We start from the raw sequence: 27,400 nt of genomic DNA on the forward strand, positions 1-27,400 counted from the left end.
GAAATTAACAATAGAATGTTGGGAAATGCCCTTTGAGGCAATTGTAAAGAAAGTGAAAAACATAATTAGTGGACTTGCCCCTTAATCCGCATCCGCGCCTAAATTGAATGGGTTCTTCTCAGATCTCTTTACCAAGTTCGGAGGAAGTAGTTTTTGTGTAATCCTGCAAACAAAACCAACAACAAACACACAAATAAACCAACAAACATACAAATAAACTAGGAGCAGCCATACTAAATTAATTTATGCCTATATATTGAGAGATGAGTTATAGAGCACAACTCTACAGGGTCTTGCATTAGTTGTTTTTAAAGGTTTTGGTGTAATGTTTCAAATCCACTGTGCAGGTTTAGAGAGAAACCTAATAATGTGAGAAGGCTTCTGGATCAGGTAAATCTTTCGGTTTTCAAATCTTAAAAATCACAGAAACTGATTAAAGCCATAATTCACCCAGACGTATCAAAAGGTAAAGGCTAAAAAAGAAAGGGTTGAACCTGGAGTCTCTGAACACTGTTGCAACACGAGCAGGAATTCCGTCTCCCTCTCCCACATTGTGTTTAGTTGTTGATATTGTGAGGTGGAAACTTTGAGGGGGGACAAAGCGGGCCCATCTCTCCCGGTGACCTTGGGTCCCTGACAGATACAAAAGCGTCGGCGCAGGGCAGCATTCCTCAGAGCAGGTAAACAGAGCCTCCTCTAATCCCTCAGGGTCCCCTCAGTCTGCCGCAGCTCAACAACGGCTTTTACAAACGTTGACATTTGCAAACACGAGCGGTCTGTGGCATTCTGGAAAACAAAAAATCCCCCCCACCTCCACAACGTTTCTAAGAGAGTTCTGCAGGAGGCAGCGTTTGGTTCTTTCCAGGTAACAGTGACTGGTCTGTGGCAGAGTTCAAGAACGCAACTGGTTGAGTTGGAGGGAAAAGAAAACCCTGGAGGATCGGATCCTTTACGAGGCCTCAACCATTTACAACCACTTCCTCCATTACAATCAACTCACTGAAACAGAGAACTATTTAAAACAGATAAATTATACACATGGGAGATTTTCCAGATTAATTCATGGTGGACCAACCAATGACTAGATCGATGAGAGGGATCCGGAGACATTATGAACATTATTAAACATTTCTTGCCAAAATAAGAGAAAAACCAGGGTGACCAACATCTCAAGACCCCGTCTGATGTCTCTGGGTCTGGAAACTTGTTGGATGCTCAAGTTAAAACACGATGGGAGATCTCTACATTACTGATTTGACCAACATCACAACAACCACCAAACAGTGAACCGCTCAGCCATTTTGATTTTTGTCTGACATTTGCCTCCAACTAAATGTGGAGAATCACACGAGTAACATTAGTAAGTCTACAAATATGTATACTATTTTTTGATTTTTGATAATGCTTCAGATTAGAGGTTCCCACACTTTGAAAGGGTCGTCACATAATTAACGGGACTGGAAAGGAGGAAAACACGGATCTGTTCAAGTAAAGATCTTTCTTCCCTGGATAGTTATGAACAATTACTCTTGTAAAATAAATAACATTTACTCTAGCACACATTCAAACAGGACATCTATGTGCAGCACTTACTCTATGAGAAGGGCGATTTGGAGTTCAGTATCTTGCCCAAGGACACTTCGGCATCGGACTAGGGAAGGTGCCCAAATGAATCCTGCTGACCGTCAGCTTATCGTTCTCTCAACTTATTTTCCTTTAAGTTACTTAAGGAAAAGAAAACAAACCAAAAACAGAAAATTGTAGAAACACTTGTAATAATGAAACCAGTAGAAAGAAGAAGCTACTTCAGATTAAAGTCTAACAATTTACTTCCAACTAATCTTCCTTGTTAGTTTTGGTCTGAAACTCAATAAATTGAAACATTAAAAACACAATGAAAACCAACACAAGGCCATTGTGTGAAAAATATTTATTTTCCTTCAGTTTCTGGATTCAAGTTTTTCACATTTCATCTTTTTTTAAATATCGAGTTTCTTTGCAAAAAAAAAAATCATGTTTCTTCTTTACAAAAACAGTTTACAGTATCAGAAGAGCTTTCACAGTGACTTCAGAATATTCCAACACAAACATGGTGACTTCTTATGACACGACATCAGTGCGACGGGTGGAAACACACAACACGGTGCTTTGCTCAACAGTTTCAGTCACATCTCAAAAGGCTGGGGTCATCGCTCGGTACATCATATTGTACAAGACGAGGAAACCACTGCAGGGTCTCGTTTTTTTGTTCTTCAAAAGAATCCCACCAAACAATGAAAGTCAAGAAGCTGGGATGACCCCTGGTGCAGTGACAGAGTTACAGGCTCTGCTCTGTGAACCCGGCAGTCGTCACAGAGATGGAAACCTCCAGCCACTGGGCTGACAAACACTGGTAATCCAGGTGGGGCCCCCCCCACCCTTCCCCTGCTTGATACAGGAGTCTTAAGTTCATTGAACAACGGCAGCATCGGGGGGGGGAAAGATGAGCAACTGTGAAACAAAACAAATCAATATGCAAGCTGGAAGAAGAGCGATGACAGGAGAAGCAGTAATGGGAGGAAATGAGGGTGAGGCCCCCCCCCCCCAATACTCGGACTGTAGCAACGTGTATTTGGTTAGGGAAGGAAGTTTGAGTGAAGTCTTCACCCCGAGGCCGCGTCGCTGTGAAGGAATCCAGAGCGTGAAGTGAGGGAGAGAAAGCAGGAAAAGTGACAAAGCAGATTCATGGAGAGAGAGAGCTGGTGATTGTCTCCTCCCGCCGATACGCTGCTGAAAAAATGAACGTGTTAATCCGAGAGGTCATTGTGTTCGAATGATGAAGACGAGTTTTCATCAAACAAATATTGTGAAGCTTCAACCTCCAACAGCCCAAAGTGCAGCACCTCACGTGTTGGACCATACCAGCGGTTTGACATGCTGCTGCTCAACCTGGCTATAGCTCTCATGTAATCAATACTTTAGTAGTGAAAACAAAACTATAGGTTATTTGAAAACACATAATCCCAAAATTTACTGGTGCAAAAAATATTCTATTTGTCTAAAGGTTTTATATCTTTGTTAAAAAAATATGGATAAAAGGATCAATGACATCCTGTGTCTCCTGAAGGCCTTTAGCAGCTTTGGTGACTTGTTGTATTAAACATGCATCAGATAAAATATCTTTTACACCAGCAGGATAGAAAAGTTTTCCATAAAGCAGTAAGTGTTGTTCAATGACCTTTTAAAGACGAGTACACGAGAGCTGGAGCTAGTTTCAGCACATCAACAAACTCAAATTTCACCAGGACCAAATTACATTGAAGAGCATTACCGTGATAAGAGAATGTGAAATTAATTATTCACAGCCTACTTTGTTGATTTGATATAAAACATGCCAAGCCCTTGGTATGGCCCCTTAACTCCCACTACACTGAAGACTGCTCGTGACTCTGTAGACAAAACTGTGACCTGAAGAAAAACAAATGAGATTATTAAATCTGCCTGTCTGCAAAATCACCTGTAAGAAAAGAAAACGTGTGAAGTTAGTTGTACCTTGTGTAAATCCTAACCCTGTTACTGTTGTACATTTGACCAAGAGGCAGTATAAACATTCTGTATTAAGGTTTCTTATGTAAGAACAGAAAACATCTGACAGACGAGCTTTTCTGAATCAAATAACTGAATAATCTACTGTAACAATGGAGGTGAGGTGACTGTAAAAACACCTTGATAATTAAACAACCTACTATAAAATCAGTGAGCACAGGAAACTGCATCACATCCTAAAACTAAAGTTCTAAGTTTTTCATAAATCCTTAAAAGTTAGGATACAAATAAGATCCAATGTGAATCTGTTCTGCATTACAAGACCCAGTGTCTTATAGGATATATCACTACGACGGGCATAGCCCAATACGTTTTTAAAAAATCCACAGGATTTACCACAACACTAGAAAGAGATCAAGCATAACCCCACAACATTAAAGACAGTAAAAAACACACCGCAAGAGAACAAACACTTCTACAGCAGATCAACTCAAAACAAAGAGGATTAAAACATAAAGAAGGCAGTTTAGAACAAAAGCACAACATACAGGAGACTTGAAAACCGTCCGACCAGCAGCTTTTCAAGCCGTAAAGAGAAACTTTAGGGGCTTCGACATTTCTCAGACCCCGTTGGTCCGAATACCCTCTGTGCTTCACAGCATTTTGAGAATCTAGTGACCCCCACTGGCAGGAGTCAGTAAGTGCAGCTTATTTTCAAACCTGAATAGATTTTTTTTTTTTTATTATTTCAAGTAACAACTATTTTTAAGGGAAATACCACCTACTGTATGAATGTTAATTCACACAAGCAGGGAAGACAAAAGGCAAATAAAACTTGTAAACCATCATCTTGTAAATCTCCCAAAATTTAATCTGTGATGTCACCCAGATGCGCAGCCAGGAGTTGATCTAATGACGGTAAATTTAAAAACCAACCAATTTTACCCAAAACTATATTTCCAGGCTCTTCTGAACTTCCTCCTGTGTCGTTCTCATGTCCAGCAGCTGCACATCAGTGTGACACCAAGGTTAAATTTGCAGGTGACGATAAAGCAGAATTCTGTGGCATTCCCCTTAATCTCCATGAGGTAGCATTTCTTACCCGGTATTATTTCTTAAAAACCTAAACCTTAAAAAATTAAGAACAATAAGTCCTCAAAAATATTTGTGCATTGATCCCAATTAGTTAACTGTTTTTAAAAGTATGTATGTGATGTGTTGTAAGGTGAAAACCTATGTACTTAGAGGAAACTGTGAATATAAATGATTAAAATGTGGCACAAATAAGAGATACTTCATGGACATCACACACAATCACACGTCTTTGGGCTAAAGTTTGACCGGCTTGACATACCTGCATGTTCACGGTATATTGGCCATATTTTTATTTTTCTTGTTTTCCCTTTAACTTGTAGTCAAATGTCTTATAAACAGAAAATGTGGTCCAGTCATGTTTGGCTCAAAATTAAAAAAAAACAAAACACTTGTAAAATGATCTATGCCTGGACACATCAGCTTATCCTTACATATAAAAAGGTTTTTAACTCGTTACAACATGAGTGAAGGAGAAATTAACAAAACCAAAAAAATTCTAACAGGATAAATATTGAATTCAAGTTCTGTTCTACTGGTGTACATGATCACTGTGGAGATAATGGTTGCCCCCTCACCCTCCTGCGTCACGTCCCGATCGATTCAACTACAGAGTTCACTTTCCGGATTTCAGCTATTTGTAAACGAGGATGAGGAATATTTGAATATTAAGAGGACCTGTTCCAGTTTGACGAATCTTAAACACGAAACTTTGTGTCACAAAGGAAAAATATGGTGAAAAGTAAATGAGTGTAACTTGGTTGATAAGGAAATTAAAGAATTTAGCAATGTGCTAGTGCTTCCTAAACATGCTCTGAGAAATCGCCTGTTACTTTACACTTTCTCACGCATTTTAAAACTAAATTGACCCTTTAGAAGATAACCATTATTATTCTTCAGAGTCCAGGATCTGCAGTGAATGCCTGTTATATTGAGGAGAACATTCAACGTGTTGTGTAGGTTTGTTCTTGGTTAATGCATTTCCTTTTCTCTTGTGTGCTCTTGTGTCAAAACTCTTCATGACCTGTTCAGTGTTTTTGTTCAAAGTGCTATTCCAAGTTCATTATCCCATTCGTCGATAAAGCCTCAAATTATCGCCTGACGCAGATTCGGATCAGTTGCTTCCGAAAGGAGAAATACAAATATATATCCAAGCTGAAATAATGTAAAGAAATGTGTGTATATCCCGAAAAGAGCCGCGAGCAATTCTCTCTGATCGACCAAATAAGACAAATATTTAATTCACCAACAATATATTTAAACTCGTCACTATAAAAAAACCTAAAAAAAAAAAAAAAATTACTTTCAAGCACACTCCCTCAACGCACACTCAGCACAAATTACAAAGCTCACTTCAACTCGAAAAAATCCAGACATACAACTAAAATGTGCATTTTCCAGGATGCACTCCAGGTGTTAACAGTTAAAATATCTTATAACAGAGAGAAGCAGCCAAATGACCAAATGTACTAACTTAAACCAGAGATATGATATGAACAAGCAGCACTGAAGCTTAACGCACCGCAAAATATACAACCACAACCCCCAGGACTGCTGGGAATTCAGAAAATAATTGTTATTGTTAGATTCTGGGCTAATTCAGCTTCTGACGCTCCAACACGTCCTCTGTTCAATTATCCACCCAGGCCACCACTGTGCCTGTACGTAACTTCTCCACAAGGTAGCGCCATTCACCCCAAAGCTGCTCTAAGACTCATCTTTACTAAAGAAGCCGGTTGGGTACCAAAAAAAAAAATATGGCCCACTAGTGTTGAAATACTGCCATCTACAGGAGAAGAGAAACACTGCAATGTGAATAAGCCGGGCACAATCTATCACAACCATCCGCCGCATGTAAACACTGAGCTACAAATAAAATAACGTATGGATTTTTCACATTAGAATTGCAAGTGTCGTTCTGCATTTTGCTGACGTGAATCTCACTGAGGAGGGGCGCAACCATTATCATGATTTGTTCAACTTAGTGTAGGATGCACAAAAAGGGTCTTCACACACTAACGTCAGAGAAGGATTTACTGTCCAGTGTCTCTCCGGTGCCACTTTACAACAACGGACAATCGGTAGACAGCGTCGCACGGAGGCGGCCTCGCGGCAAAATGTCTTTAGGTTCATTGTTCCAAGTTGATGAGAGATGAGCGGCGAGCGATGCTTCTGCGCAGATTGAGAGGGAGGTGAAGAAATACTCCTGTGTCAAGTTGGAGCCGCGCACGAGAGGTGCCCACGTCAGCAGAAAGTGACGTCCCCCCTCATCCATCAATCAGCGACACGTCAATGTGGGACAAATCAATCATGTGCCTGTGTGGTAATTGTGATAGTAATGTTTGAGCCATCGTCTCGGAGGAAGAGATACTTTTTAAACACTATACAAGAGCTACATTTCAAGATCATCATGTGTAAATATTCCATAATATGTGAAGCATTTAACTGAATGTGTAAACGTGATGGAGAAAAAGGAAACATTGATTACCGATGGAAGCTTATTTGAAAACTTTCTGCGTGCTGGGCGCTGGAGAACGTGGCGACTGCTTTCCTCTGGTGCGGCATCATGTTGAACATCTGCAAAAGACAGAAGCAGAAAAAGCACCAAAATGAATACGACTCCGTGCTCGTCTCGTCCACAAGAGGGAGTGAGGGTGGTGAGGGAGAATTGATAAGCCCGTTCACGCTCAGTAAAATACCTAATCACAACGACAGAGGGCGCTGTGGGATCACACTATTACTGCCGCTGTGGTGGGTGCAAATAAATGTTTTCCACACAGGTCACATAGGTTGAAAATGACATGTTGGTACATCTGGTTTTAGTAACAGCAATTACTGCCGACAATATTGTTATTTGTTAAAGAACCTGGAACACAGATATATAATACGTTTTCACCCCAGTAAGTATTAAGTTAAACAGCGTCTTGTACAAACCTCTATGGGCCCGATGGATCTGAGGAGGTTCTGCAGCTGAGCATCAGTAGTGGAGGAGGAGAGGCCCTCTATGGACACAGTGCAGCGTTCGCCCTGTGCGACTCTTTGGCTCTGTCTGGTGGGCACCGCACGACCTCGACCCGCCAGACCAGCCCCTCTACCTCGGCCCCGGCCCGACACAACGACCTACACCAGCGCCAGGTCGTGAGGAGAAAATTGCCGATATGAGATAAAACAATATATGGGGGGAGGCGGGAGGAAGGCGGAGATAACACTGACTACATCTTATCCTGCTTAAACAGGCCCGCTGATGTTTTAATCCTGCGTTCAACCGCGTGGAGAGGAGCTATTCTCCTTCTCAGCACAAAGGAACATTTTAAATTGCTTTGTTTTCCTCTCGCACCTCCCAGACATGCCACGCTTTCACATGATTGACTTATCATTTTTGCACATTGAACATCAACTTCACAACAGGATACATGGCATATCTTCATAAGAGCTTGTGCGTGAGAGGTATGTTTCTTCAGCTGCGGAGGAAGAGGAGGAGGCAGAGACCCCGAAAAGAGAGGAGGTGAAGGGAGTGTGTGTGTGTGTGTGTGTTGGGGGTGGGGGAACACTAAGGGAGAGGAGCCATGCATGCGTTATGGTGGCAGCCTTACCCTGTCAGCATCAGTGAGTATGGTAACTGTGACAGCAGCCTGGTGGTGACAGGCGTGCAGAGAGGCCAGGGGACCTTATGTAGCCCCCCGTGTTACACTGCTTTCAGCTTGTCAATACTGCTGCACCTGGCATACTGTCCTGTCTTATTACCACGACTGCTCGATTGGTATGTCTACTGAATGCCAGGGTAGTGCCAGCGGCTCAGGACAACTTTACAGGAGACACTTTGGCTCCCTTTATAGCAGAGCTGCCATTACCTTCACTGTCTGCTCTGTTAATATATATATATATTTCAGGTGAAAGGGGTTACTGATGTCCACAGCACAGAGGGCCGCGAGAGCTCCTCTACGACTTACCCTGTTTTGCTGCTGGTTGCCTATGCCCCCTCGGCCGGCCTGCGGTGTTCCGCCTGGTCCCGGTTGCTGCTGTCCTGCCATGGTAACCTTCCTTTGGACGCCCGGGTTGGGAGCAGTGGCCGGCCAGGTGCCTTGTTGCTGCGCTGGGCCGCCGGTGGCCTCAGGCCCCTTTTCACTCTGGGTGAGGATGAAGGACAACGCTAATTAAAAAACTAATAGCATTCACAGCCTCTATCTTAGTTCGCAGGCTTCACAAGCTCAAGCTAACACGAAGCTTTTACGAAAAATATCACGTTTATGGAAGAAATGCAGAAATGCGCAGCCATTTCTTCAGAGTGAAAATGTGCCATCATTGAAGCTGGATCCCTATCACACACCGGCTGTGGGGAATAAAGATCAGCCCAACAAGGTGATGTTCTCATTATCAAATAAAGTCACAGCTCGACTCTGTTGACATGCGGGGAGGAATTGAAGGTCGTCTCTTTCCTGACTCTGCGGAGAGATGTGACAGATCAATACGGGAGAAGAAAAGAGACGATATCTCTGACCTGTCCCCAGTTGAGAGTAAATGGATTAATCCCTCCTATAGAAATCACAGCTCCTGATTGCACCCATCAAATGCTAAGCTGCATTACACTGGAACGACAGCAGCTCGATGTGTACCCCACCCCCCTTGCACCCCCTTCTCCCCAGCTTTTGTGTCTTGCGCTGCTTTGTATTATCCCTGATGAAAATATAATTTGCCTCTTATCTGTGTGCCTAAGCCATACAAATCCAAATCCTCAAAAGTGGCAACTTTCTTACACAGGTATTATGTTGCTCTCCCTTCAACCAAGAAAGATTAATTACAAAGCTCTTGGATTGGCATTCTTTTGTTGCCTTGCACCTGAGAGATGGGTTGATCGGGGGGAAAAGCAAGTCAGGGATGACACGAGAAGAGAGCTAGCAAGACGAAAAAGAGAGAGAGAGAGGAGATAACATTGTAGAGCCCCCGTTGATGACAGCGGAACAATGTGGGAGAGGGAGCATCTAGAGAATCTTGTTTTCACTGTGGCTACAGGCCTTAGCTGTGTCCTTGTGTTTCCATCTCTCTTTCCCCACCTCACATCCCGCTCCCCTTTTCTCTCCGTGATGCCGCACATCAGATAGCTCTGCGCAGGTTTCCATTACGGCACTGACACCCAGTTATCTTCATCTGCAGCCAGCCCGCGATTTTTGGCTCTGCCGCTTGATCCTCCGGGATGGAGTCAGAAAGCGGCTTATTCCAAGTACTATCACATCCCACCAACGTGTCTCATCAGTGACAAGTATGAATGTTTAACATGCATGCTTTTGTAGGTTTTCAATAAAGATTACTGGGTAATTAAGGCCACGGCAGAATCAAGGGAGTATGAAATAGGAGGCAGTGGTAATTCTGGACTGTTGGTGTTACTGTCAATCTTGTTTTATCCTCCATCTTTTTATTAAAAGAACACTTGTGCCCTTAAAGAGGATGCCAACCTTTAAGAGCAGCGATGAGGCGTCCCCATCTCTACAGATAAATGTCATACCGCTCTCTTTAATGTCTACAGCCTTTCTGTGTTCCCGGGTAAAATGTATGTTAAGGCACCGTGGCTCAAATACCAGACACCAAAGCTTGAGAGAGGCAACTCTTAACAGATCAATTTTGTCAAAATGACACAGACATCATCTTGTCATTCCCATAGGTTAGAAATCTTTTGGATAACAAAATGGACAGTGTGAGGGGAATCAGTGGCCTTTCAAACGGTTACATTTCAAAACTATGTACCTTCCCAAGCGAGTAAGTCAGTGGTAGAAGATAAAATAAATGTCGGACCAGAACACTTAAGGATGACAGATATAAAAAAAAAAAAAAATGATCTGCTCACCGCTCCTGAAAGTTTGACGACTCTGACTTTCTGCGGCACCGGCTGACCTTCGTCGATAGAAGTCCTGGCTCGCTGCATCACAGTTCTTTTAGCTCCGGGTTTTGGTCCTTGACTCAGAGCCTGGCCAGACCCCACTACAGGAATTACAGGTATGTTCTTCTGGATCTGAGCGCCCGGCCTGTTGACGTTCTGTGGACCGCTGCTCCTCTGTTGTTGCAGCTGCAACTGATTCTGCGGGGGCTGGTTCCACTGCTGGTCGGGAACAGGCCCGGGTATCTGTGGCTGCGGGGCGCCGCCTTTCGCCATCTGCAGCCGTGTCTTCACATTGGGACGTGGCGTAAGGGGCTGAGCGGCTCCATTAGGAGGAATGGGATTGACTTTATTTAATGACTGATTAAATGGTTGTGGAGTTCTCGGAGGAAACTGTCTTTGCTGTTGTGGCGGTAGCTGCTGCAGTTGTCTCTGTTCTGGCTGTTGTTGCTGCTGCGGTGGTGGTGGAAGTTGCCGTTGTGGCACAGGGTGTGGTATCTGCTGATTTTGCTGTGCAGGTTGGATCAGTGTAGGTGGGGGTCCTTCCAATGGAGCGTTTGTCTGGGAATTAAGTCTTTCCAGCAGCTCCTTCTTCCTGACGCCAGCTTGCATTTGCCGTCGCATCTCCTTCCTCTTCAGGATTTCCTCTCTCAGACGCTTCTGCTCCTCAATCTTCAGGCGATACTGTCGCGTCTCCTCGTCCTCGTTGGGGTCCTGTGGCGCAAAACACAAGCTGACAATATGACTGCCTATCCTCACTTTTGTGAAGGGCCCCCCCTGAGCCACTGTGTCCTTTTTGAACCACATTACATGGCCTAACACTGAGATGTAATTAAAGTCAGGACCCAAGAGAAAAATGCAATGGTATCGATCTGTTCTTTCCAATGAAAGGAGACTATTGTCATTAACAACCTTATGATTGGGTTTTAATAAATGGGGGGTCCTTCTCAGCACACTGATAAGATGAGCTCACAACTTCGGGGGTCCACTGAATTTAACTTGGGAAAACACTAAAAGTGACTAGATTTGTAGAACAATTTCAGGGGAACATTTCACACAACATAAGCAATTACATGAAAGTTTGTGCATTATGCAAAAAAAGCTCACCATTTTATCATTTGTTTGTCTTTCTACTCATGTGTTAAAAAACTGACCTGCGGTGCCGAGGTAGGGATCTCCTTGCGAACAACTGTCCTGCCTCCCCCCCCAAGCTGAAATTCAGTCCTGGCAGCAACTTGGCCTCTTCCTCTGCCGCGGTCAGACACTGGCTGAGTGTTCTGCCCAGGACGCACCCCCTGCGTTGCCTTGGCAACAGGCCTGACGTTGGCGGCGGGGGAGGAGGCGATGCGGGCACTGTTCATGTTTGTGTTGCCAGGTGCTACAGGGAGCTCCCGTAGGTTGCTGTTGCGCTGCTGCATTTGTTTGGGGCCAGGTGCGTTCTAAAGAGGGCCAAATGTAAACATTCAGGTTAATGCACTTTTACTTCTTTCCATTTTCCCCATGCTGGGAAAGATGCTGACAGAGCAATACAAAAAAAACATTATTAGAATGACCTCGTATTGAAATGTGGAGCCCTGCTTTACATCAGGTTGAGCATAATATACATAATATGCAAATAGTGTAATAAACTGATATGTTAATCTCTCACCATCCTCTGCCTGTTGGGCATGTTGCGCTGTTGGGGGTTCAGAGGACGGGGAGTCATCTGCCTGGGGCTGCCGTGTGCCTGCTGTTGATGGAAGGGAATCTGGCCGTGGTGCATCATGGGGCGAGGTTCACCGAGATTTAGCTGTTGCTGCTGGTGATGATGGGGTAGGTCCTGCCTATGATGTTGCTGCTGCTGCTGCTGGTGGTGCATGGGCTGATGGGTTGGCAGCGAGTCGTGGTGGGGAAGTTGGGAGACGGGAGGAGCGTGCATCAAGCCCTGAAATCACAGGAAAGATTATGAGCTATAACACGAGGAAATTAATATCCCACATAATTTTGTTTATATATAAAATCAAAGACAGAATGACAAGGCTGCCATTCATATATATTTACATATGCTATGGCCTTTGCAGTCACCAAACCTAAACTGGACTGGCATGCTAAAGCCATCCGCCACCATCAACACACCAAATGAGAGAATACGATTTGAAAGAATGGTGATCAAATCCCTCCAGTTTCCAGGGACTTGAAGAATCAATACCTGTCACATTGAAGCCGAGTCCCTTTGAGTGGCCTTTTTCCCCCCTTTCCCCATTTTCCCCTAACAACAGTAACACTATCAGTTCTTATTAACACTATTTTCAACACAATATCAGGCATTATCTGCATATAATTAACCTCCGAGACGGGTGCCCACATACATCCACATGGCTTCTACTACAATGCTGATTCGGTCAGTAGAGGGAGCTCGTGTCTATGTCTCGACAAAATGCTGAGATGCCAAACAGACATGAGTCTTTTTCTGTAACGCTTCAGTGGCCATGAATATGATAACTAGTCTGGCTTATTCATGTGTACAGTACGCTAGTTATCGCTGTTGCCAAATCCATTTTAATAATCTAGAGAAAAGCCAAACAGAAATTCATACATTCACAGCAAAGAAAGCATGTGGGTTTTATGCCAGACTCATTTACAAAAATGGAAAGATACAAAAAAAAAAAAAGAATCATGATACACGGATCACAATTCGAGAAGAAAAAGATAAAACAACACCCAATTGCTGTACAACGAACAGACTAAACTACATTGACTTCTATTAGATATAAAAAAACACTTACTCTCATTCGTACCTGCATTCCAAACGGAACCGGTGGCGGGGGGAAAAGGCTCCCCTGCTGGCCAAACGGCTGACGAGGGCCCATGAAAGGTCTGGGCTGGTTAGGGGGGCCACCTTGTTGATTCATGCCGACCATCCCTTGGTGACCTTGGTGGGGAGGGTGGTTGTTTCTTGGGGGTTCTCTTGGAAACAGTCCTAGCTGGCCCTGGCCCGGCTGGTTGAAGGCTGGCCCTGGTGGGCCAAAACCCATGTGGCCCGGTCCGGGCAACTGCTGCTGCTGCTGCTGCTGCTGGTGCTGGTGGTGGAGGTTGTTGCCGCTGTTCATCAGAGGGCTGGGGCCCTGGTGATCAAACATGTGCTGCCCTGGAAACCGTGTTGACTCTGTACGCTCTGTGCCCACGCAAGAAAGACCAAACAACAACACCAAACAGAGATGTCAAGTTTTTTGGGTTGTGAGCAAATTTCAAAACATCAGCAGCTCCCTCTCCGGATGTATAGTGTTACAAAAAGGAAAAACGAAACGAGACAACTCTATCAAGGTGAAATGGTAGATAACAAAGTGGGTTGTATTTAATTCTACATCAACACTGAATGAGAAACCTCAAATATATATATGTTTAATGCATGTTTCAAGTCACCGAGGCTCATTCAAATGTATATATATACACATGCATTTAACATGAGTGCTGCCTCTTATAGAGCAGCAGCAGAAAGCTTGCAGCATACCCGCTAGGTATACCGCCTGAGCTAATGTCGAATTGGGTTAAACATAATAGTAAGAGAGCGTTGTAATCCTCGTCATTGGTGGGTGTTAGACTCACCTGTCATAAAGAGGGGCTCCCTATCCTGGTTTCTGAAGGGCTCCATGTGATGAGGGGGCCGCTGGGGCTGACCAAAATTACCAGGCATGTGCTGCTGGAAGTCTCCCGGTCCCTGGGAAAACACAAAACTCATGAATTAGAGGCAATACTGGGTACTCAATAATCGCTAACAAATTAAAGCAATGAAGAATTTGCCGTGGAGTATTGCATTGGGCAGGAAGCGCTTATAATTAAAAAGGGCCAGGGTCATTAAAAAGACACAGAATCTTGAGTTGTAAACATCAATATGTATGCCAATATTAAAGAAACCCTTTAGCAGGAATTTGTGAGCGAACCTGAATTAATGCTTTGCTTTCGAACATTCTGAAAGCCCATCTCTAACAAGGAAAGGCTATTTCAGGAGGGGATAAGTGCCCTCATCTTTGTTTCCACTTATTTTTCCGTTAGCATGTTCGACAGCTTTCACTGCATACACATTACTCCCTATCCATCTTACAAGGAAAAGTAGATAACAACCTTTTAATCCCTCCTTGGAATTCAAATCCCCCTCATAACTGTCTCCTTTATTCTTTCAAATATCCATCTCTGTTAAAAAATTAACCTGCTATTCAACAAGTGGCATTTCCACAAATGGGCTGCTTGCCTCCTCCAAGCCTATTGTAAATTACTTAAGATGCTATCAAGGCTTAATCCATCTTTATCCCACTGCTGTGTGGCGGTATTTAGAGAGAAGAGGTGTTCGAAAGCTGGAAGCCACAGTCCCAAAAACTTGCTTAACAGAAAGTTAATCAAAGGGGCTTACTAAGACAGGGGGGATCACAATGGGGGCCACAATCAAACCGCTCTTATAAGGTCAAGACAGGCAGGTTTGCACAATGAGGACTCTGGTGTCCAGACACACCGCGAAAATAACACGGCTCATCCCCTCACTTCTAATCCTTGATAAGAAGGCTGCAGGTGATCATCATGTAACTGATGCAGGCAAAGCTCTTTGCAGTGAAGGGATAACAACGACACATATAATAGAGGGGGCAATTGCCATATAATTAATAAAGAATGGAAAAGTGGGCTTTGTTTTGGGGGTTTTGTGGAAACTTAAAAGATTTTTCCTTTGTTTTAAGTATGTGATAATGGTTCGTAAGAATAAGGGTCTGTGACTGATCCCATCGACTATAAAGGAAGAATTTAATTATAAAAATTTAATATTGTAATATACTAAATTACAGTCCGTAAAAAAATATATGTCCAAACAGCGTAAAGGGTGGCCTCTCTGTTTCATGGTTAAACTGAATGTCCTCATCCAAACGGATTAAATATTATAATAACTTTAATTGGCACCGAGATTAATATTTAAAAACCCAGACTCCACTAGAAAAAAATTCAATGCATTAATACTAGAGGCAATGACCCAACCCCCCTTCCTCCTGGCCGTTTAACAATTAAATTTGATGGGATGATAATGTATGATAATCGTGAGTAATCAGGTGCCCACTGGTAAATGGAATGATGTGGCCTGGTCTGTCACCTGCATTTCAAATTGTGTCCTTGGCAACAGCAGCCTAAATGCAATTGACAGCTGGGGGATCCAACACTATGTTGTTCATCAGCCCAAACCTTTACAACCCCACCTTCTACTGGGTGATAAGAGCCCAAACAGCCCCCTGCTTCCACACTATCGATATCTAGCACCATCACAGGTCTCAGGGAAGAGGAATTGCCCAATATTGATACAGAAGGATGAAAAGGGGTAAATAAAAATATATAATTTTTTTTTTTTTTTTAAAGATTGACTTCTGGCTCAGTTGGCAACGGGGTTGTAAATCCACATGATTGCAATTGGTTGCAGCTATTTTGCTATGGCTAATTTGCATAAATCCATATAAAATGTTCTTTCCAGGAAAATGTCAGTCAGTACCAGCACCACCTGATGCCCGGGCATCATTAACTAGAGGACAGAGTAACTTCAGGCACTTTGGCTGACTTGCCGGCGAGCCATTTCCCTCAATACAGTAATTACTTTATAGGCATTTCTGTCATCTCTCAGATGGGTTCTTTGTTAGTGAAAAAAAAAGGACCTTTTCTTGCAAGAAATCACTGACTTGTGATCCCCTTTCTCTGACATTAAATTCAGACTTCGAAATGTATAGTGCAAAAAGGCAAGGGGCTCACAGCACAGCCCTATCAAACCACCACGATGTTTCATTAATTCAAATACCGTCCAAAAAGGTCCCCATGCCTTCAGGACACAAACTTGTGGAAAGTGAATTTTAACTGGCAATATATCCCGGTTTAACAATTCCATTATGTGCCAAGCTTGGTGTAGTCTGAGCCCCAGCCCATCCATGAAGTGTTGCTAACTAAGTCCCGCCACTGCAGCCTCGACCTCCAAAAGTCTACTCGCCTAAAGCCCCTATCACGCATTTCCAGTTGTGCAGCCTGACTCATATCAGTGTTTACAGATTTGCTTTAACAGTATTTGGCCAGGGCAGGACAGTCTAATTGCCGTAGTGATATTACCCTCACAAAAAGGGGATGCTAACCGTGTGGAGGGGGAGAGAAAGTGAGGCAAGAGGGAGGGAGAGAGGAGCAGCTGCTACTCACAGGGAACCTCTGAGGACCCACAGCAGGTCTGGGCTGGCTCTGAGCAGGAGGCATCAAGGGCACTGCAATGAGAGAGGGAGAGAAAGAGAGAGGGGGGGGGGGGAGGGGGAGAGAAATGAAAATGAGGGGCAGTAGGTAGAGAGAGGGTAAAAGTAGAAAGGGAGGAGAACGTTAGACATCTTCATGCTTCATCTTAAATAGGATCTCAGAGTTGCTCCTTGTGTCTTTACACTGCGGGTGAAGACTGGGGAGCTCAAAGAAAATATGAAATACATTATAATTATTTGCCAAATAAGACAAATTAACATGAATAAAAATGCTTTACATCATCTGGCAAAATGTTATTCAGTGAATCCAATTTCATTTGCTTCAAAATAAGGGTTGCTGTTGATGTACGTCAGCGTCTACAACTGGAAAACATTCAATAAAATAAATATATAAACAACAAAACAGAGACATATACAAACAGATGCACGTACACACACTCACTTAATCATAACCAGAGGCAATCCCTGATCTTTCAGAACACGTCTGACTCTCAGGAGCACAACCCAAACCCACGCATGCGCACTGGCACACAATGATACACACAGTGATACACACACAAACACACAATTTGTTAACAAAATTTCAATCTTGGCCAGGACAGACAGGCTAGATAAACCTATCTCAGGGAACGAAATGGTGATGCTGCCAGGAGGGAGAAAAGGGAGGATAAACCCATTACTGGCTGAGAGAGCTATTCACTTGTCATTCAACCAAACAACAAAATGACATTCTAATCCAGACACCTTTAGGGACAGGGTAAGGATATCTGCCAAAACAGCATCATACACCTCAACTGAGGATTGTGCTGATAAACTAAGGCTGCATAATTTTGGATAAAATGAAAAACTATGATTTTTAATACTCGGAATACTTTTTTTTTTTTTAAGTGAAATTATTTTTTGGATTTATATTTGGCCAAGTATTTGAGACTGGCATTACATAGCCTGCCCACTATCATGCACTTCACTCAAATAATAATGATTTCTTTTTTAATCGCAATACACAACTCTCTTGAACCTCCCTGCTCCCTTTTCTCTCTACATCATCACATCAAATAAAATGTGTTACAACCTGTGTTGATCTGTACACAAGACGACGGTAAAGACTCATGTGTCACAAAGTAGATCTATCATGCGTGTCGTGCAAGTAAAATGAGTCAGATGGATTAGGATACCTCTGTTTTTCTTTCAGTGTTACGGTTGGATACTATAAGATGATTATGTGTAAGGCTTACAATGTCTAAATGTAATTTACATTTAATGTTTACATTGTGAGAATCAGGTATCCTGGCTTTGCAAACTTGCTCAAATTTCAGAAATGATCACATAATTATTCCATCTTCCTGAAGAAAATAGGTAATGCAGTTATGTGAAATGTAATTTTAATTTAACTGTGCAGCTTTAAGTCACATCACTCTAAATGTCAAAATCTTGAGTTGCTCTCTATTCAATCAATTATTTTATCAATGTACTTCATCTTTGAATCCAAAAAGTTCCAAATAGCAGATTTGTCTTTTTATCTTCTATCCCTCTCTGACGTTATGTCTTTGTATAGTTCATCGCATTGTGTAAATTCAGTTTGGTTGAGACAAATTGTGGTTATAATAAAGAGAGCTTGGTTTATTAAATAGAATCACCTTGGTGATACAGAGGTAGCAGAATTGTTGATTGAGATTAAAAGATCACAGCTTTAATAACAGAGAGTGCTGTGGTGGATCCAGAGACACACTGCAGTTAAATGAGAAAGGCATTTGAGTGATAGTTAATTAAGTTACCTTGTACAGAGGATGACGTGGGCCCTCTGAAATGGGGGTTAATGTGGATGTTTTTGGACTGAGGAGGTGGCTGCTGGTGATGCTGGGGGAAGTTAGGTGGCGGGGAGCTCATCATTCGTGGTGGCGGCTCCATCTGGGGCCGCATCGGCGGGGAGCGGTGAGCCATGTGCAGGGGGATGAGGGGCTGAAGGGGCTGCTGGGACAGTGGGCGCCCGTGGTCTTGGAAGGGAGGTGGTCCTCTTGGACGTGAAGGGTGGTGCTGCTGGGAGTGCAGTTGCTGCTGATGAGACTGATGAGGAGGAGGCATTCGGGAAGACTGCTGCTAATTGGAAGGAGATGGGGAAATGGAGAGGAGGGGAAAAACCAAAACAACCTGTCAAAACACATTTCTGTCTAGGAAGATTCTGATATCATCGCTCGCAGCCATGCGATGACACGCCAACAAGTCAATTCAACAGTAAAACTGAAGATGGTATCCGAAAGTAATTTAAATGCATCTCCCCTGAAGCAAATGGTCATGCTACAACTGGAATATATAGGTTTTAAGTGGATACTTGATAGTTTCCCAAACAGATGCAGAAACAGGCCAGAGACCAAGTCAAGTAATAAAAACGCGAGTACAACACTTTGTCCTAAAGAGTCCAAGTTCTTTAACAGCACCCAGAACATTCTTTGTGGTATTGGCATAGAATCAATCTGCCTATAAATTGTCATTTACAATGTTGATGTTGAGTTTTAAAGCCTCTTATCGTTATTAACGCGCTAACGTAATGGCGAACTGGAGAAATGGCACGCAACCTTGAGAGGAACCGCTTTAATTCAATGGAACTGTGTACTGGTATTTAATTATTCATGTAAAACATAGTTTATTTGCATTTTTACATAATGCAAACCTATTAAAATGTGGTTTTATTCAGTGATCAAATATATAAAAAAACGAAAAAGTATCTTTACATGATGACAAGTCTCGGGCCACTTCTGAAATACCCTCCCCTCTGTTACTGAGGATCATCGTCTTTGTTGTTTCCGTTAAATGTTTGAAGTGACTTAGATTTCACAGGTCTTGTATGAACTGATGAGCCGTGTAACCCCAAGGATTAGTGGATGGATTGATATCAAATAATAAAAGCCTACAAGGAACTTAATCCTGGGCAATGAACAAATTTAATTTGTATCCGACTGCCTGAGCAGACTACCGCCACATACTCTGCTATAATCCCAATATCAACATTGATACAGGGAAGTAGAGTGTTTTGACTTTTTTCCATGGGCCAACAACCACTGCTCTGGACTCAGAGAGTTAAAGGATCAGCAGTGAGCGAAACATGTTTCACTTTCAGGTACAAAGCAAACAAGCTTTGTATCTGTGACGGATAGAAGAAGGGAAAAACTAAATCAAGTAATTCTAAAATCATCTTAACCAGTAAAACCCATATGCTCCCCTTAGCTTTATGTATTATCCACTTAATGTTGTTCAGTAGTTTACCTGCATGCCAATGTTTCCCATGAGGGGTATTCTCTGGTCATTCATTCTTCCTCTGTGTCCTCCTCTAAAATCTCCCATTCCGAAGCCTTGGAATCCTCCTCTTCCTCTATTTCCTCGACCGCCTCCTCCTCCTCCTCCTCCTCCTCCTCCTCTACCACCTCGACCTCCGTAGCGGTTTTGTCTCTTCTGTCTTTCTTGTTCCTCAAACTCCATCAGATCCCGCTTTGCTTTCTCCGACAGTTCTGATGAATAGTAAAACACAAAAATTTAGCATTTGTAGATTAAGTGTCTGGTCAAATTTGAACTTAGGTTAACATATATTGTAGTAAACCTATAACAGATTAGTCAAGGTCAGAAAATATGAGAGTATTCACTATGGTTGTCCATGAATCAAGGACAAATTATGCCCAGCAGGAAACATTACTACCTAGTGTTTCAGGGATATTTCTCCTGTTACTGCCGGCATCAGCCAACCGCACAACAGCGCCGTCCTTTCTCTCCGATTTGAACCGTATGCGACCGGACTCTTCATCTTCCTCATCCTCCTCATCGGATTCTTCCTTTGTTGTGTCTTCATGCATAGTTTCGTTTTCAACCTGAACAAATATTAGAGGTTAAAAACAATTTAATTTAAAAACATTTCCACTATGAGCTAAACTCTGTGTACATTCAGATGTTTGTTACATTCGATCCTGCATTATGCAACTAAATCTCTTCTCCTGTCCTGTTGTCTAGAGCCAAACAATTAGCCAATAATCCATTACTTACTGAAATTATTTTGTTCTCCCACAATTCTAATAATCAAAAAATATGTTACATCACATATTTTGCTTAATTGCATTACAATCTCTGGTTCCACTTCTAAAATGTAAATATACAGTCTTCTATAAATTTAAACCTAATAATTTGGCGTTTTCCACACTGAGACAGAACAAGACATTGACAAGATGAGTTTTCAGAAATTGTGAATTGTGAATTTTGTTTAGTTATACAAACCAAGTGTTAAACTGATTGAGAAATAGCAATTAACTCAATAATGAAACCGCAGATCAACTGAATAATGACTATACATTTAGCCATAATCTATCTTAAAATCGATTCAAAACGTGAAGCTACACTACTTTGAATGTACCACATAAGTGTATACTTGGTACTTTGAGCAATTATGTTTAAAGAAATAAGTGGCGGTTAACTGTCTGAACCACCTTCACTGGGATTTAATAAAAAATAAATGGCATTAATCCAGAGCAAGTGAATGTTTTTGTTTGGAGGGTCTTCTCATACCTCCTCTGAATCAAAGACCTGCGAGCTCTCTGCAGCATCTTCCTCCTCCTCTTCCTGCTGCTCTTCTCCCCCCATCTCCTCGGGGGCCGCCTCCTGTTGGACTCCGTGTTCATCATCATAGGAGGTTTGATATTCATTACCCTTCAAAAGATCAAATGGATAATAAGTATTGATTTTTTCAGTAATAACAATGCTCTGATAAGAATCAGCAAAGGCTCAGTGCATTTCAGCCGTTGCTGGAAAACAATCTTTTCTTGTGTTTCTGTTGAAATTAAAAACATCCATGTCTGCCGAGCAATGCTGTTCAGTGCATGGCAAATATATACAAGCATAGAAAATGCATTACTAGTTAAATTAAAATCGAACACATGAAATATGGACTTATGGTTTTAACCCTTTTTTGATGACTAAATTGAATAATTTATCTTAAATAAAATATACATATATTAATGAAGAGAAAATTGAAATATAAAGACAAATAACATAGGGCACACAAGCAAACATTAAATTATTATGGAGAAGATTTTGGGGAGGCATCCAGTAACCCCCCCCCCAACCCAAATTACCATAACAGTGGGAGCAAGCCTTCATTACTATTCCTGACACCATTTGAAATTCAATGAGATGTAAATGTTTGACATGATATACAGAAATATGGGCACAGATAAAAACACTCCTCCCCGCTTCAGTGATGGTGAAAATATCATTGACTGACTCCTTCGCAAATCACTCCCGTTATTGGCTGCACTGCGAGTTCATGACTCCGTGCCCAAAACATGACACAGATGCAAACATTCCAGGAAATGACAAACCACTTTTTCCCCCCCTTACTCCATAACAAGATTTCAGCCATGATACAATCACTTCATATAAAACCACGTACACATCCGAGTCATTTCAGAAGAACCAGTAAACAAAGGGGCAGCAAAACTCATACAGTAGTTGCTAGTTATTCAAACAGCCTATCTGCTTAACACCCGCTGACAAAAATCCATCGCTAAATAAGGTCAGACTGTAGGTCACACAATGGTGTTTGGTGTTGCGCTCCATTAACCAGAAAAGAAGCGGCACACATTAATGCAGAAAAAGAAGAAGAAAAAAAAACACTCAGTAAACCTGATAGATGGACAGGCTGCCCCAAGGGAACACAACAGCATAATCCTTTAAACTGTTCCACATAGTACTCATTGAATACCATGGTGAGCAAAATGTCATGGCCAGGCAGTTTAGTGACCTTGTAAACTGTTATGGCCCATAACATAAATACACATCCACACCTGCAGACATTTGCCAAAACTGAAAATAGACATCCATTCGTTCTGTGCACCCTTAGTAAGAAGGTCAACATCTTATCTTTGTTTGGAGAGAGGAGGCAGGCTAATATATCTCTGTCAGGTGCCAAACACCATCACACCTCGGTAAATGGACCATAACGGACATTTGCACATGGATCTGGTCTTATCTGTGATCCTCTTAGTCTGGGCTAAGAGGGAAGGGAAACGAATGAAAGGGAAACTCGCATCAATCATTAGAAAACTGGATGGGGTGTCCCCAGGAAGGTCAATAATCTTTTCACCTGCACAGACTTTATCAGATCCAGTCTAAAGCCTGAGATAAAAGCCCCCCACATTAACCTCCGCCGATTGGCAGCACATCTCCTCGACACAAAGCAGCTTCTTACTCCCCTAAAGATACGCGGCCCAAGGTCACAATGGCACAGGTATTGGGAGCCGACAGCAGAGAATTACCTCACGGCAAACAAGTCGTCAACACAAACTTCGTCAGCAAGATGGTGAAATTAACTGGCAGGATGTGATAGTGAATCTCCGCCTCCCCTGGCCAAGAAAAACCCCAACCAACATCTCCTTCCCCTGAATAGATTTTCAGTCCTGACTGTCGGCTTTCTTGTGTCGGGAAGGGGACAGATGAAAAAGGCTGGACAGAAAAAGTGGGAGGACATGTGTGTTTTCATCTGCTGGCTTTTACATTCGAAAAGGCAAATGTGAAAACTCACTTGAAAATCCCCATCTAAGGGTTCATTGATTTGGATGTCTAACACTTCATCCTGGTAGCCATCTTCTGCGAGTTCTCCAGTGTAATCCATCTGGTCTTCAGGCATCCCAGCGTTGTTGTCCTGGCTGTATTCCCCTGTGTACACCTCCCCCTGGTACCCCTCCTCCCCTACTTCACAGCCCTCTGCACCCAGGTTCACAACGTCATCTGTGTAGTCTGCTGCCTGCAAGTTTCCCTGCTGACCATAGGTTGTGCCCAGGTTGTATGTGGCATTGACGTTCAGCTCCTGACCACTAAACAAAACAAAACACAACATTACACATCCGGAAAACAACAGATGAAGTATGAAGGAAACATGTTCAAAACGTGGAGCTTCACTCTGTTTACTATACAACAGAAAATACACACAACACTGATGTATCAGCTTACCCCATTTCCTCATCACTTTGTAGGAGGTCATCATTTAACTCTTCGTCTGAGACTTCTGATGGATTCTGAAACAAAAAAAAGAAATAATTGCTACTGCTCTTTTAAATGTGTTATTACTCTCTTCCTCGGTTTCTGTGTATATGTGTGTGTGAGTGTGTTTGTGGTGTGGGGGCAGGGCACCACCTCCAACCCCAAAGGATGCTTTATTCCCATGTGGTGCAGGCAATCTGGGCAGGTCAACACAGTTCTTTTTTGTCCACTGTACTTCCTCCTGGTTCACATCAACAGTTCCTCCTGTGGAGGAGCCACCTGCTACAAGTCCACTGCTCACGTCTATTTTCTCAAATGTTCTACCAACAGTAGCACACAATGTTGTAGATGCTATTTTCTACTTCCTGCCCATGCTGAGAAGGAAAGTGCTTTATGTGGCTAGAATAAAAATCTACTTAAGAGATTTGGTTTTATCTTACCTTTTTACCTGAGAGCCAATCATCCCCCAACAATTCCTCTTCCAAATCACTAAAGAGAAAAACAACAAATAACAGGTTAGCAGAGTGTTATCTTCGAAATTCTACAGTTTACACTGCCTTATACAATTCTTAGTATTTGGCTGCCAAACATATTGCAATATCAAAGCATTTCAGTATTTAAAACGGTCTGCTTGTTTTTTTTTTTTTTACTTATTAAAACATGCAGATGTTTACTTCTGATAGCACTGCAGTTATTTAAAGTATGAGATATGATTTCAGCAAGGAGTGTACTCTATTAACAGTACAGTTATAGATTTTGATGATAGCCCCAAGTGGCAGCGTTGCAACTACACCAGTGAGAGGCAGCAATGAGCGAAACCACACTTAATCTCCCATGAAGAAGAAATTTGCTGCCCTGTTTTTTTAACACAGGAGCTGCATTCAGAAAGTCCAAATAATCTCATTTCCCAACCATTATTCCTTGACCCAAGTGAAATATATCACAGGGTCAAGGAAAGAAGTGACAGTTAGGAAAGGAGATAAGAAAGTAAAACCACCATACAGAAAAAATCTGGATCCACTTAATTTGTAACAGACATTACAAAATAATATAATGTGAGGAATATATGAGGAGAAATATATATATAAGTGGAGTAAAAATGTATTGTGTCTGTTCCATAGTCAGGAGGTTGGAATAACTTTCATATCTGTATTTTGTTGTGATGATAATGCGAACAATAAGTTCAATATACTTGTTGTTCTGTGACTTCTGACTGGACAGATGTGACAGAAGAAATCAGGAGCTCAGATGACCGTTTGAAGATTAACTCATTAACATTGACTCTGGATCATGAGACTATAAATCACTGTAAACATTTAAGCATCAGTACAGCTTGCTTCAGCGATTTTAAACCGACTAATATTTGGTTCTGTCCTAACTATTTGGGGCCTAGAATGTTCTATGTTTGCAGCTTAATACCTGACTACAAAAGTAGGTTGAAAATTACAAACACTACAGTACTGATACGGTACAGTACTCCTTGTTGTAAATATGAGAACATAGAGATAAGTAAAACCATTTACCTCTCTAGATCATCATCTTCTCCTCTCCTCCTGCGTGACCGCTCAGCACCTGGTTTGTCATATTCGCCGAAGCCATATTCTGCAACAGGAAGTACGTTTCACTAACTTATTCACATCAGAGCAATGGGTTATGTTAACAACATGCAATGTCTTCGCAGTAGAGTAGAGACCAGAAAACCGTTTCACGACTGCATACAATTGGAAAATGTATATGCTCACCCTGTTGCCCACCCAGTATTTATGTGTTTCTAGTGTCACCTGATTTCAAAAAAGAATTTATTTTCACGGCCGTCTGCCAAACTGGCTGCTGCTTATGTCATGCTCATTTTGACAGGTTTTCCCACCCCAACTTTTGGCACTGTCTCCCCCAAAGGGAGCACAGATCTAGAGAGGGAATAATAGATCAACCAAACTCTTGAGCCGCACATCTTGAAGAAAAAAAACGCAGAAGGCAACCAAAGCATTTACTCCTTGGAAAATCACCTGAAACAGTAAATTATGCAATACAAACTATGTATGATTAGAAACTGAAAATGTCTCAATCCAGGATAGGTGCAATCACTACCACACAGATTTTGTGAGTTAATTGCCAAGTTTATTCCCGGAGGCCACTTGTTTTTTGGCACAGTCTGAAATTGGTCCAAACACTGGTTTTAATCTAATAATCCAGAATGATTTTACTCGATTCTGCAAGGCAACTTCTGCAAAACAGCGCCAATATATATATTGACATGCAAACCTGGCACGTGTCACTTTCACGACACCTCCTTTCAAAATACACTGATAATCAAAGTATTTGTAAAGACAAGAACAAGCGACACAGTTTGTACAATGGTGAAACAAAGCCACTGTATGTTTTAACAAGGAAATAACCGCAGCTCTTCAAACTGTGTTCTTCTCCTGTGTGTTCGCTGCAGTCTTCAGAAGTTGTACAGGTGTGCGTAGGCAACAGGACTTGCTTGTGTTTCCTGAAGAAGTTGAAGGTGTTTAACCTGAAACCTCCCATTGGCCAGATCACATCTGAAGAAGCCTCTTGGATGAGAGGTCTTCCAGAAACACAAGTAAGTCAATTTTCCTACGTTCACTTGTCCAACTTCTGAAGACACCATGACCTGGAGGACTGAGGATCTTCACATAATGACAACTTGGCTTGTGTGAGTATGCAGCCAAACATGTTGATGGAAATGTGAACCTACAGAGGAGGTGGCACTCAGGTTTCCATAAGGGGATCATGCAGAGAAACTGACCCATGACACTGAGCCACCAAGCAAAACACCAGGACACCGAGACCAAAGCTGCCAGAGAACTGGGTGTTCTTTCACAACAATGTACGAATCAAAGTTAGCTAGCTTGCTGTGTAGCCACAATAGACTTTAAAAAGGCCACTGCCACAGTTTCCACAATTCAAAACACTGGCACACACACACTCAGTCAGTCACTCATGTATGGAGCTTGTTTTTACCTTATGTTAGCTGAGCAGCTAGCTCTTATGCTAACAAACGCAGCTGCCAACAACCACTGGCCGATGAAAAATGATATCCTCCCGTCAGCGTTATCCCGCGGAATGGGGGCTGAATTAATTTGCTTAATATAACCCAAATCTAAAAAATAAACAGTTTATACAAGTGATGTGCTAATGATAATAATAACAGCTAAGTCATCCAGTGGTGGTCACTAGTGTTGCTCCAGGGTGACGCTAACCATGGCCGAGGTCTGACTTGAGGCCTACAGCTAGCTGCTAGCTAACCTAGCCAGTCGCATAGCCATCCCGAAATCATAAATACACAACTTATTTTAAATACAAATATTTGTCTAACCATAACCAGGCTTCAATCCGTGGCCTATATGCACAAAAAGCCGTGTTTTTTTCCTAATGCGGTTTCCAGCTGCTAGCCGCTCTAGCTACACCAGCTAGGCTAACGTAGCATCGCCGACAAAAGCCCGCTGACGGTACTCACCCTGTGCGTTGGCCGACATCGTGCACCGCGCGTCCCGCTCTCACTTGGACTACACGCGTGTGGGTCGCATTTAATGTTTCGTGGTTCACTCGGGCGACAACACGAGATTCGATCCGAGCCGCCGAGCAGCGTCTATGCGACAGTGGTTCCCTTCCGCGGCCGGAGCACAAACATGGCAGCGCT

At 42.5% G+C, this 27,400-nt stretch overlaps 1 protein-coding gene across 3 annotated transcripts; it reads right to left on the reverse strand.

The window, feature by feature from the left end:
- Positions 1 to 4,855: 4,855 nt before the first annotated feature.
- rbm33a (RNA binding motif protein 33a) lies at positions 4,856 to 27,400 on the reverse strand. 3 transcript variants are annotated; one of them, XM_053412151.1, is made up of 19 exons: positions 27,218 to 27,400; positions 25,260 to 25,338; positions 24,177 to 24,225; positions 23,707 to 23,771; positions 23,279 to 23,570; positions 21,265 to 21,405; positions 20,408 to 20,576; positions 19,981 to 20,222; positions 18,495 to 18,813; positions 16,673 to 16,734; positions 14,072 to 14,183; positions 13,252 to 13,640; positions 12,135 to 12,410; positions 11,641 to 11,925; positions 10,457 to 11,200; positions 8,568 to 8,744; positions 7,552 to 7,737; positions 7,106 to 7,194; positions 4,856 to 6,933 (listed from the first exon to the last, which is right to left on the reverse strand). In XM_053412151.1, the coding sequence occupies exons 1-19, from the start codon at positions 27,234 to 27,236 to the stop codon at positions 6,885 to 6,887; spliced, it is 3,744 nt and encodes a 1,247-aa protein (XP_053268126.1). In that variant the 5' UTR covers positions 27,237 to 27,400; the 3' UTR covers positions 4,856 to 6,884. The 3 variants fall into 3 exon arrangements, with proteins under 3 accessions (XP_053268126.1, XP_053268128.1, XP_053268125.1); XM_053412153.1 differs by having other exon boundaries at positions 13,264 to 13,640; positions 18,495 to 18,816; XM_053412150.1 differs by having other exon boundaries at positions 18,495 to 18,816.

The sequence above is a fragment of the Pleuronectes platessa genome, chromosome 20 (genome assembly GCF_947347685.1).
Source record: "Pleuronectes platessa chromosome 20, fPlePla1.1, whole genome shotgun sequence".
Classification (NCBI taxonomy): Eukaryota; Metazoa; Chordata; class Actinopteri; order Pleuronectiformes; family Pleuronectidae; genus Pleuronectes; species Pleuronectes platessa.

Excerpts from the sequence above, each read along its gene's own strand:
- rbm33a (XM_053412150.1), bottom strand. Across the intron at positions 23,571-23,706 it reads CAAAGTGATGAGGAAATGGG|TGGTCAGGAGCTGAACGTCA; the intron begins GTAAGCTGATAC and ends TGTTTTGTTTAG. Across the intron at positions 21,406-23,278 it reads CCTTAGATGGGGATTTTCAA|GGTAATGAATATCAAACCTC; the intron begins GTGAGTTTTCAC and ends GATCTTTTGAAG.